The sequence below is a fragment of the Aptenodytes patagonicus genome, chromosome 24 (assembly GCF_965638725.1).
Source record: "Aptenodytes patagonicus chromosome 24, bAptPat1.pri.cur, whole genome shotgun sequence".
Lineage (NCBI taxonomy): Eukaryota > Metazoa > Chordata > Aves > Sphenisciformes > Spheniscidae > Aptenodytes > Aptenodytes patagonicus.
Window position 1 is genome coordinate 4,076,420 of NC_134972.1, and position 12,914 is coordinate 4,089,333.

The following is a 12,914-nucleotide window of genomic DNA, read 5'->3' on the forward strand; positions in this document are numbered from 1 at the left end:
ATTCACTTAACGTACTCAAGAGTTGCAGTGTTTTCACATAAAACCACACTGATGGCTATCACAACCTTTGTCCTTTGTAATTCTACCTTTTTAATGCTCCTTTTTGTCCTGAGACCCCATCCACGTCGATCAGTTTTTATGATTTCAGCATCAGGGTAGAGTCTTTTGGTGAAACACTGGTTCTGACATCGCTCTCCCGCTGGGCACACCTGGGGATGGCACTCATACTGCAGCATCCTGTTCAGACACTCCGACTCCAGGCCACAGGGGTTCTCGTCCGATGGCTTGCAGTTACAGCGAGGGATTTCTGACAGATCAGCTACCTGAATCTGAACCTTCCCTATTACCTTGTTGGACTGTGGAACAAAGGAAAAAAAAAGAATAAATGAAGATGACAACGCACAAAGAACACAAACTCAGCAGCTTTATTAGAGGCCAGTTATCAACTGACACGAGAAGGCAAGAAACTAACGATTATGTCATTATTTTTCTTCTAGACCCTTTTGAAGGACAGTGTGTCACAACAAGTATACTTCCTGCAATTCAGAAGCAGACACATGCATGCACTTTTACAGACGGCATCTGTTGCCACTCAGCTACCAACTTAATTGGGGACATACACTGTTCAGAGAAGCCAGTAGTCAGCAATTTAAGTGAAGAACATTAAAACTCATGACTCCAGACAGTACAGCATGAGTCTCTCCCCAGTAAAATTACTGGTTCAGGAACTCAAAGCACACAAAGTTTATCAAGTACATCACTGGGATTTCTTCCAACTAAATCTAAAAACATTAAAGAAATAACACCAAGCCCTATGTGTCCAAAACTGCTGGCAGGAGTTAGACTCTGCAGTAGGATGAACAGTCAGTATTCCTACTAATATTGAGTTCAGTGTTAACAAAGTTTAGTAATAGCCAGCATGTATCTAAGACACACGACATGAGCTTGCAACCTGCGAAATTCTACCTTAGGTGAAACTGTTCTTCAACCGTTAACTCTCTCTCACAAATACTCTGCCAAAAGAATGTTTTATGGTACTATAAGACAAAACAAAAGATTCTTGAGAAGAAGAGCAAAATTATTTATTTGAATTTCCTTAAGCTTGAACTATTGCAAATATTGGTTTAAATACATAGCTTACCAATGCACAGAATAAAAACAGGAAAAGAAAGAAGCCAACTCACTTTAATGTGTTTATAAGGTGGAGGTTTCCTTGAATTTCTTTCAATTTCTAATGCCTCTTTGCTTTCTCTTTGTGCTTTCAGCTCCTGGAAGCGCTTTGCCGCTTCTTCAAGTGCTGCGCAAGGGAGTTCAAAATAGAAAGCAATTAGCACCAGCTGCTGTTAATCAGATATATACATGTATGTATTTACATTTTTCATTTTTTTTTTTTTAAAGTTAGGAATAGAACTCTATAAACAAAAACACAAGCTAAAAATGAGTTATTGCAGTATATCATGAATCTATCATCAGGTGCTTTTCAGTAGGTACGGAGATACTGAACAACGATCCCATGCAGCAGAGCCCAAGCTCCATCTTAACATTTCCCAGTCTGTGGAAGAATTGAACTTGCCCACAACAATACACAATGAGTAGGCACTTAAAGAAACATATTTTTATCTGCAGTCAAGGGATCTACACAATGTTTGCAATTTTATGTGAACACAGAACACTAGTCACATAATATTCCCATGCAGGTTAAGTGGTGATGGAGACACAAACACGTGGAATTTTTGTCATAAACCACTATAAACTTTGTTTGATTTTACCTTTCTTGAAGGTCTTGTTAATACTAGTTTGCCCCTCAGCAAAGCTTTTATCTCCTTCAACATAAGGGAAAACTCTGCCCTGGTGTACCCAATAGTAGTCATGTGAACCAAAGAAAAATACTGGGAAGTCCCCGATATCATGTTTGAGGCCCTGTATGTTGAGAGGCACAGACCTGGGATTGCAGATCTCTGCTGGCCACCACCTGAAAAGTAGGGGAGAAGAAAAAAAAAAAAAAAGAAGAATATGAGTTCCTTGAACTATAGCCTTAGCTTCTGAGCTTGCCTAACTGCATTGAGAAATAAAAGCCAGTTTTCCTTTCTTAAAGAAATTAACTCCTTCCTCATGCAGTCAAGGCTCCCTTTAGCAATACTTGGGAAGCACCATGCAAAACACAAGAAAAGTTCTTATTCCAGATTTTGGAAAAGCCTTGTAAGAACATCCGTGGCACAAGAGTGGACTTCTAAGATCACCTACAAATGCTTGTATTCCTGCAGGTGACTAACAGCAAACACAAACTAGGCCATCTTGGTTCTATCAGACAGCCCCTGGTTTCCCATCTCTCTATTACGCTCTACAAAGCAAATGTAAGTGCAATCAAGTATCCATCATTGCCTGGAAAAAGCAGGAGAATTTAATTTAAAGGGCGACGTCGATGTCGGACACAAAGTAGATGAACTATTGTATTTCTAGTTCTTGTTTACGAAGACTGAGCTGCTTTATCTTCCTGTAATTCTATAGTACATTAAAAACACCCAAAGCATTAAAAAACAAAAATAGCAAACTTGCCTGTAATTTCCAAGCTTGACCCAAACAATCTGCTTGTAACGTAGCTTCTTGCCAGCTTTACAGTCATTGCAATTCCAGCATCCTTCAGGCATTTCTATGTTGAGACACTCAGGGTGAAAGGAAGCTGGGCAGGATTCACAGCATAACAGTTTTCCACCTTTAAACAAAGAAACCCTGCTTGGTTTATAGAAGTAAGGTTTTGCTTCCCCCTATGCATAGCAATTGACATTCATTTTAAATCATCCATTCTACATTCTTGTTTGCCTCACAGAAGAAAATGGCAAAAGAAAGGGATCAAGTCAAACTTAACAATGTTGGTTAAAAAAGATGGTGCAGTGCAATCATATAATGCACAAGTTGTGACTCTTAACTGCATCAAAGATACACAAAAAAGCGGCTGAGTACTTTTTAAACATGAAGTAAGTTGGCAGGACAAACAACATTCCCAAAGGAAGCACTGCATCTGAAAGCAGTGCTGTTAGCTTTCATTTCTTTGGTGATGGCCAAAACTTTGGTTTATTTCTTTGGTGATAGCCAAAACAATGACAAATAACCAAATTTTTAAGAAACACTTTTTCAATCAACATTGTTATGACTGAATCCCTCTGCAATCAGTTAGTGTGCATTAAAAAACCCCGCAGCCTATAGGTTGATCAATGCTTTTCTGTACCAAGGACGTTATAAAAGAATTGTAATAAGTCTGTTTATTCCACAAAAAGAAATTTACCAGTATGAGCACAGTACATAATGCAGAATGAGACACCACACAAGTTGTCCCCATCCCAAAAGTTCCTTTTGTGCACAAAGGAAATCTTAGCGCAGTGGTTAACATTAATTTCTGAAGTTTACACTTATTTGGACAAAAGTTGTTTTGGCTGGCTTATATTTTGGCAGATGTATTAAATGTGGAGAGCCACAGCACATCTCTAAGCCACCCTCAGCAAACAAAGCAGCTCATACAATAAGACTTGATACATTACACATATTGTAATATTTTATATATGTAAGTATATAAAATATATATACACACATTTTTATAGATATATAAATTTTTAAAAAATTAACAAGTTTTTGTGTCCCAGATGAAAAATCTGGGAGAGACTTGAGAGTATTTAAAGCAATTTTCAAGCACAATATCAAAAGAAGTGTGAATAGCAACTTTCAAACATTTATCAGAAAATCTTGTCCACCTATAGACTTTCAAAAATGTCATTGCATTAATTGATTGTTGCATGTCACAATAAGCATTCCTTAAACAAATCAGTTGCATGACCAATACTGTATTTCCTCTGCTAAAAACAATAAAATCCAACCATATGGATTTTCCAGAGCTCCCCAAATCCATAATAAAATTTTAACCTTTAAAATATTTTTTTGCAAATGTTATTTCAGAGGAAATACAGACCCAGTGTAAATTACTGAAACATTATCCAACATGGTAAAATGCCAAGAGATGCAAAAATCAAACAAAATCAAACACAAAACTTTCAGTGCTAAGCAAGAAAAAAAACCAACACTGCTCTCAGGATGCATTAGTAAGATATTGCTCAAGCTAAGCAGAGGGCTCAAAATAATTTTTGTTTTCAGGAATTACAGGAACTACTGAAAGCCATCAATCTAGCAACGTTCAAAATAACCTAACTTTAGAATGGTTAATTGGGCACCGTTTCTGAACACTCTCGGGAAATCAAATTTCTGTGGGGAATAAAATATTACATCTGAGTATTTTATACAGACAACAGTTATCTCCCCATAAGGTATTCTGAGATGCTACAGCACCACCCACACCAGAATAAAACGATCTCTCTCTCCCGGAGCTGCAGCGTTTTCTGCACAGGACAGAAAGCATCTCCTGCCACTCCTACACGCAGCACTGCTTCAGAAAGCGAGTACCCGTCCTGCGAGGAGGGGAAGGAGCACTGGCTGTCCCAAGCTGGTGGAGGTGGAACACGAGGCCCAGGGACTAATGGACACATACGCAGGCAAAACCTGGCTGCCTTCCCCCTTCGGACATCCTCTGGATGGCAACAGGACCCACCCGCGTTCAACCTGAAAAATCCTTTCTTCTCTCAGGCTCTGCATAAGCTACCTAAAAGATCTGAAACAGAACATCCCCCCTCTTCTTCCACATATAAAATCAATTTAAGAAGCTGTTTACATCATCCTGGTAAGTACTGAACTGCAACAATATCAAGCTCTATTTGCCACCTCTTCTCATTACTGTGTAAATAGCTTCCCTGAAGCTGGAATAGCCTAGGCCAGATACAAAGTGATTTAACCTCTTTCAAGGAGAATTTAGCGACAGTAATTATTTTAAGCCCTTTTGTAATAAAAAAAATTGCCAACAACAAGAACACACGCTCACAATAATCAATGAGTGAAGTTTACTGAAAAGCAATAAGTGGTGCTTGACAAGCAGACATTTCTTGTTTGATTTCAAGAGAGAGAAATAATAGAAAAAGCGAAAGTAAATTAAAGAGAAAGAAACTATTTTGGTTACCTTTCTCACATTTCTTTTTGGAAGCTGACGAAGGAGGAGGAATCATAGGTAATTTCATCAACTCAGCACGATTTGATTCATTCAGTAGGTAGTGGGACTTATAGGCATATGAACTGAACAGGGGGTCTGAATGATCCTGCACTACCAACCCTATACGAAACAAACAGAAAGAGATGAGTTGCAATGAAACTACCCATGATTCCATAAAGGAGAAAATAAAATAAATCAAATGAACACCTCTAATGCATTTATGTGTGAATGAAAAAAAGATAAAATGAAGAAAAAGAAAAGTCTGACAGAAAGTTTCTTGACTAAGAAAGAGGTTATGTGTTTGAGAGACTAAATTAAAATGTAACTGGAAAAATCTGATGAATAAGCTGCTTCTAAGTGGAATTTCAATTGTGCTTTTACCCTTAATTTGTGCATTTATAGAAAAGCACAAGAAAAGCAACCAATTTTATAATCTGTGTGAACCACCCTCCCTCCCAAATGAAAAAAGCTAATTTGAAAAGCTGGGGATGATGGTCACTGCATCAAAGGTCATGCTGTTAGTTGGGGCTACAAACTGAAAAAGCAGACGTTGTATACAAGAACTCACCATCCCACTTACTACAAATCTACCTCTAAGATCTTATCTATGAAAGTGTTTTGCCTTTATAATTGTGTTGGAAAAGAATAACAAGGGGGGTCAGTTATTCTGCAAGGCACCAGAGGGGAAAGAACGGATGAAAGTTCTGCCCTACGCCATTTGTTTTGAAGTAAAGCTCCACCAACCCTGCCCTCCCACAGCCACCAAATTAAACACTTTGGAGCAGTCAAGCACTCTGTTCTCCTATATGCATTTATTTCAAACGATGTGTTTGCATTTCTCTGTCTTTCTCCACCCAGAAGAGTTTTTCCTCATTGCTCCAAAGAGCCAGGCAGCCCAGGTGAGAGCCCCATAGCTACAGATCAGAAGCATTTGGCCAGCAATTCATGGGAAGAGCAGAGCAACTGAGACCCAAAGAAGCAGGAAAGATGAGCTACCAAGATAGCCGCCAATTGCTTCCCTTGTGGGACACCCGCAGAGCTGAGTGCTGTAGAGAAGCTTTCAAACTGGGGTGCCTAAAAAACTGCTGTAAGGAGAACGGCGTCAGCCTACCTGGAAAGCACGTCCTCAGGAGGATTCATAAAACAAGTATGACCTACGCATGCAATTATGTGAACTACAATGTGCTTAATGAAGGGTATTTCAGGAAGGTGAATGAGAAGTCTTAAAACATACCATATTTCAAGTATCTCGTGATAAGCAAGTTTGTATCTTTTATAGACTGTCTCATCTACATTTTCTCACTTCAGTGATGTTTTGCATCTAAATACAAAGTTTCTCCTTCTGATATCAGCTAAAACTAATTACGTAACCGTTCTCACATACAGATGCCCAAGTATTTCTAAAGCATTCAGTTCCCCATTTCTTTCTGAGCAGGTACTCTCAGTGCTCCTGCCACAGATGCTGTCCTCACCTTGTCCCTCACGCTGACCACATATGACTAGACAGGACTCAATTCAACCCATCCGGGGGAGTTTGCTAAATGTAAACCTCGCACAATCTTTCTTCGGTGAAGCACACTGGCTCCTGATTCCAGCTACGCCTAGTAGAAACAAACCCCACAAAAATTTTCTAGAAGAACAAGTACATAGTTGCTGTAAAATACAGAGGATTCAGTCAGTGGTAGTGGTTTGTAACTTTTCAAGTTCCCGTAACTAAGACTCAGTGAATACACAGGACAGGAAATTCCAACTGCTGGGGTTCAGAGGTTACTTATATTGCCAGAAGAAAATACAGACTTCTGTAGTTTCATCTCTGATGAAGCTAGATTCAGGTATAAACAGAATTACTAAAACAATGTCAAATGGGACCCCCCCCCCCCAAAAAAAAAAAAAGCATGACAATTTTCTTCTGCACTTCATTTATTTTTTAGAAATAAATGCAGGTCTGCATCTTCAGCAAGCATAAGACTCCCTTACTTCCCTTCAGTTTTGGAATCCTACTCCTAAATTCTGGTTTCTGTGCCATATACGTTAAGATGGATGCCAAATAGCAGGTATTCCTTTTCATAAAGCTTTTAAATAGGTTCTACCCAAGAGAAGTAGGAGGCCTCTATTTTACACCTTTGTGTCACAAAGTAGCCAAAACTTGGAGAAAAAGTTCTCAAGGAGATTCACCTTCATATGTATCTGTAACAAACTACTGCAGATTTACAATCTAGAGTAGGTTCTTCTATGATATTTGGATCTTAAGTCAGCTTCAAGCATCTGTAGTAGCTGGCCACAGGGTTGAAGTATAACTTCAAAGAAATTTACTTAGCTGGTTTGTATCATGCAATGTATTTTGATACTACAGCTTAATAGTGTTTTGAAATTGGCAGAAAACAAAATATTTAGGATAAATCCAATGGCAGAAGCCTGCCATTGCTTTCCATTCACATCTTAGTACAAACACAGCTTTTATAATTGAGATCAGCGACATTCACATCAGCACAGTTCTCTAATGGCTAAGATCCTATGACCTACCTCATGCAGGAGCAGAGTAGCAGGACAAGACATCATCCTACCATACAGAATTCTTCACATTAATACTTACAGGGGCAGACTAAAGCCACCGTTGGACCTTGCCAAGAGACATTTCTAATCTGACATTCAAACCAGGGAAGATCCACAGAAACTCTTCTGTCATAAACCTATATCTGATCCTGGTACCAGACTGACTCCGGACAACTGAGATAAAAAACATAAAACCAAAGTGCTGAAAATATTATGGAACTGCTCTACCTACCACAAAAATTGTTTTTAATGATTCTACTCTAGCTCTAGAAAACAAACAACTTATTTCCGCGTGTTTATGTTGGGTTTTTGGACATAACTATTGGTTAAATTAATAATGTTGAAGGATAGGTATTGATTTTTCTCTGAGTTAGCATCTGATGCAGAATGCTCCAAAGCATCGATCTGCTAACAGAATGCTATGTCACACATTTTCAGCTAGCTCTATTTCAAAGACGCAGCAACTGGTTTGGTTTTGTTGTTCAGACTGTGCATTTGTACGTGTAATAATACTATCAACCAAAATTAAACACAAAACATATATAAGGCTACCTAAAAACCTAAACCAAAAGAGCATAAAGACACATACAATGTCAAATTTGCACGTGTACATTTATGCAATGCTGCTGTGATTCACACCATGCATATCCTGTTTTGGGGTGGCCCCAAAATGTCTAAATAAGCCCACAAAAGGAGAAACACTGACCCATGTTGCAAACATCTTTTTACACATTCAGAGGAGCTTTTCTAAGGCTCATTCTAAAACTTACTGTTTCTCTCTGAGCTTCTGGATTTTTTTTTTTTATTTTATTATAAACTTGATTCTTTGTGATGGCTCCTAAATTACTTGGAAATGAGGAAAGGGGAAGAAAGGAGAGAGGTAGAAAGGAAATTATTCTGGCACCATCCTTCCCTTCCTATTCAAAGGTCTTTAATTACTACTCTGCTATTCCAAATTCAAGGCAATCTTTCCCATACTAAACCTCCAACTGAATGAACACAAGTGAAAACAAGTCACTTCAGGACTCATCTCATTTTCACTTCCTTATTAGTGACTTTCAAAGCTACTGAAAAGAATACATCCAACATAAACTTCTGAAATACTGTACAATACATATTATTCAAACGCCTAACAGTGTCACTTCAATTAATCTGAGAGAATAATGGTATCTTTGCATTGTGCGACTAAAACACCTGATGCACCAAAACTTTTCAACCTGCTATCTGGCAGAACACTAGTGACTTAAGAGCCATAAAAGTAACAAGTGGGGGGGGGAAAAAAAAAAAGAAAAAAGGAAAAAAAGAGAACTTTGGCATATGGAAAATCCCAGCATGAAACTTGTTTATACAGTATTGTAAATGCTTTTCTTTCAAAGTTCTCAAATGTGATGGTAGTTACAAATTAAAATGAATTTTTCTAGTTCATGAGTAAATCCTACCTTTTAGCCTTAAAAATTTAAACAGTTTTAAGTTTGTGAGTGGTGAGAGAATCCCCTTCTGCTTAACAGACAGTGAATAATAACACAGCATCCATTCTCAGCTTGCAATGGCTGGAATTGGGGCTCACATCCACTTTTTCCTACTGGCAACACAAGTAGGCCTTCTGAGTACCTATCGCTGTTTCTGAATATCAAATATTACGGACCAAAATAGCAAGTGGAAGTCTCATGAGAACTGTTGACCAAAAAAAAAAAAATAATCACAGGCAGCATTTAAATCCCAGAGAGCCCTAAGGGAGTTTTTCTTTATGAAATACATTATTTTTATGACTAAACTGCACAAGTGACCATAGAAGAACTATAAAACAGGGGAAAAAAAACAAGTGTGCTCACCTCTTGCACAAACGAAACAAAAGCCTACATTTACAGCTGATGAGGAGTGATTCCTTTTGGAATGGTTACTACAGATGAGAATGTGGGATGACACAAACAAGCTTCCTGCAGCAATACAGCCATCTCCTGAGTGATAGGCAATGGGACATCTGAAACATCTCACCATGCGACCTGTTTAATATAAATGCAGAAAAATGCACCGTGTCACCCTGGAGTCAGGATATGGTAGAAGTCACCACAGACAGATGCAAGGCTGATTTTTATTCCAATCAGAGTACTAGATTTAAAAGAAACATTTACATCTTTAAAAAAAAAGTTTCACAAAGGTTACCTCTTGACTTTCAATTTAAAACTCTGTTAAGAAAAAATACATGGTTTTAATCATTCTAGAGTCTACTTGTTTTGTTTAAATATTTTGGTTAATTTCTAAAAGGATTCTTTTTTTCTTGAAAAATAATTGTTCTAAAGGCCACTACCAACTCTCTTTTAAAAAAAAGCATTCCTTGGCCTTGCACTTCTAACCCTTGGCTCCCATTAAACCCAGCAACAAAAGATGACATAGATGTTGCAGATCCAGGTATACTTAGACAGCGATCTCAGGCTGCTAGCTGTTTTCCCACCCACAACAGATTTAAGTTAATGACCTCATTAAGAAGGAAACCCTTGTTCCTTGCTGCACGCTGCATTACAGAGGGTAGAGTTATATTCATTGTTATTGTGATGACGCCATTTGAGTTTCCTCCTGCTGTTCAAAGCCAGCTCTATTATTCTCACCTTTGCTTGCTTTATGAATATCCTTATCCATTGAGCAGGCAGTACAACAGTGCTGCGGGCAACGAAATCCTCGTGACTCGAACAGAGCAGTGGCAAACTTGCGAACACAGGCCTCATGATAAAATTTACCGCACGTGTTGACGGAACAGCGCTTCACATCTTTGCCAGGAAGTTTGCATGAAAAGCACGTATGTTCTCCTTGCAAAAGAAGGAAAAAGGAAGCCCAATTGTAACGGCCAAGTCTTTGAGATACAGATGTTGTTAAAAAAAACAGTTACACTGGTTTGAGCAACACAGGCTCCTTCCCTTCAAACAGGTAAGTTGGTTACTATAATCCACAATAACTATGCAATTGCTGTTAACACAGAAAGTCCCTTATTCTGAGTAAAACCCTAAACAGTTTATTACTTTTTTTTCTTACCAGGTAGTCGCTAAGTGGAAAATGAGAATCTGGCCTCAGAGGTTAAAAAAGAAATAGAATAACCCAAACGCACTCCCAAAACCTGGAAACTTACTATCTCAGTTTGTTCTGACCAGCACACAGCTCCTCAGCAAAGTGGGAAATCCCTCCCCATTTTTCAGACACGGGAACACACTCACCGTTTTTACACTCAGTGCAGATGAACTTCTCATCGGGCATTGACTTCAGGCCGAGACACTCCATATGAAAGACACTGCAACACTCGCCCTCGCAGGACACCAGAGACTCACCAGAGCTCTCGCAGATCTTAAACAAACAGACAGCTCGTCAAAGAACAAAGGGTACCTGACATACTGAAATGCAAATGACTACCAGATGTTTAACAAAGAATAGAAACGGGCTGAAATCTCTTCAGAGCTAAGATAAGGCAGGAGAGCTGGCCTACAACCCACTGCAGACCTGATAAGTCTCTGGGCTGAAGACAATCCCAGCACTTTCTGCATCTTGCTCTCGTAACAGCGCAAGCCTGGACAGAGATAGGAGAGGCACTACAGGATCCATCTGGACTCCTCATTTTCCCACGCACCTGAAGAGCGAGAGCAGCTTGTTCCCTTACTATCGACCAGGAAACCAGCCAGAAGATTCCAGGATTTTCTCTCCAAAATACTGGAAAATTCTCACTCTGCCCTATCCTGAAAGACCATCTGAAATCTTCGAACAGAGCAGAAAATGGCATCTACTTTTTCTACTTATGCTAGCAGGTAGGGATTAGACGCCACTTTCTAGCTTTTGAGCTTCCTAGCATGCAGGAGGGCTTATGAATCATTTCCAGAGCATAAAAACTCCTAAAAGCCTTGATATTTTATCTGAGATGTTGAATTATGAGACATGGTTAAAACAAAGTAGTGCAATTTGAAGAGTCTGTCAGCGCAAACTAACAGAAATGGATAATACATCTTTAGTATTCATTTCTTTACAGTACCATCATTTACCTGACAAACAGTGTCTTTTTTATTTGTTCCAGTTCCTCTCCTGGATAAGCTAGAGTCTACCGACTGCACATCAGAAGCATCAGCATCGGCAGTAGCTGATGGGCTGTCTGAACGTTTTCCAAAACTACCCTACAAAGAGGAAAAATCCAAGGCACTCAAACAAGACACTTTCAAAGGACAGCCACGTTCTGGAAAAAAAATAGTTAAGTCACCACCGATTAAAAGATCGTTCGATATGTCAAGAGATACAAAGGTCCTTGAAAGTTGCTGAACTTCATTACAATGATACAAGGAGTGCTGCCTTCTTGACATATCTTTTACCTGTACAAGCGAAAAACCATCAAGGTATCTATTTTACTTTTTCCAGGCACCTCTCAATTTTACACCAAAATACAGCAGCATCTCCCAATTCCCAGAGAATCTAACAACCTTCCAAAAAGCAAACCGAGTCAGTGATCTAAACCAATGTTTTGCCAGACAAAGAAGTAGGAAAATTTGTAAAGAAAGATTGTATTTTTTTTAATATCAATACAATGGAGGGGATTAGAAAGAAAAAGATGAGGCTTTATTTTTTAAACAATAAAAGACATGAAATTTGTAGAAAATACAGCGTTCGCGTATTTAGCAATACTGAAAAGCCTATTATACTGACAGATTAAACGAACAAGTCCCTGTGAGAAACAATATGCCTTTACCTGTAAATCATTGAGTCCTCTTGAATCAGAGTCAGATGTATCTCTGTAAGCTGAGCTAGTCAGTTCTACGTCAGTTGAGGCACGACTCCTTTTCTTTAAAGGTTTACAAGAATCTGAAATCTCGCTGGCACCTTAACACAACATACTAAAATTAGTTTTAATAGATGTTCTCAACTTTTTTGCTTAAAATTAATAAAGGAAAGATGAGAGACAGCCTGAAACTGCACTTTATTTGCTAGCCTTAATTTTCAGTTTGCAACTTTGATAGTAGTTTAATTCTTCCCAAAAAGCTAATTAACTGAAAACGACCTTAGGAAGACCTTTTGACAAACTTCTGAACATGCTGACATAGTGGAGGAAGCTACTAAATTGTCTACAACAGAGGATAAACCCTTAGGAGATTACCTCTTCATCATTCATCTTTAAAATATGGCTGAGCAAAGACTTTTTTTTTTTTTAAATTAAGAAATGTCCAGAAGGAGGACGTATAATATGTGCTTACAGCACCTTAACAAATGCTATCTTTCCAACTAGCAGTGCACAAACACCACCACCACCACC

General features: G+C 38.6%; 1 protein-coding gene across 8 annotated transcripts in view; it reads right to left on the minus strand.

Annotated features, from left to right (window-relative positions):
* Nucleotides 1-12,914, minus strand: part of NSD3 (nuclear receptor binding SET domain protein 3) — a 51,268-nt gene that overhangs the window by 10,839 nt on the left and 27,515 nt on the right. For 4 of the 8 annotated variants that reach the window (XM_076358925.1, XM_076358922.1, XM_076358924.1 and 1 more), the window contains exons 10-19: nucleotides 12,354-12,484; nucleotides 11,659-11,787; nucleotides 10,846-10,972; nucleotides 10,246-10,443; nucleotides 9,472-9,642; nucleotides 5,057-5,206; nucleotides 2,557-2,713; nucleotides 1,770-1,972; nucleotides 1,185-1,297; nucleotides 87-356 (exon numbers count right to left, since the gene is read on the minus strand). In XM_076358925.1, coding sequence (XP_076215040.1) covers nucleotides 87-356; nucleotides 1,185-1,297; nucleotides 1,770-1,972; nucleotides 2,557-2,713; nucleotides 5,057-5,206; nucleotides 9,472-9,642; nucleotides 10,246-10,443; nucleotides 10,846-10,972; nucleotides 11,659-11,787; nucleotides 12,354-12,484 — 1,649 coding nt within the window. Of the gene's footprint in view, nucleotides 1-86; nucleotides 357-1,184; nucleotides 1,298-1,769; nucleotides 1,973-2,556; nucleotides 2,714-5,056; nucleotides 5,207-9,471; nucleotides 9,643-10,245; nucleotides 10,444-10,845; nucleotides 10,973-11,658; nucleotides 11,788-12,353; nucleotides 12,485-12,914 lie in introns of those variants that run through there. The other 4 variants (XM_076358927.1, XM_076358928.1, XM_076358929.1 and 1 more) reach the window with 4 other exon arrangements.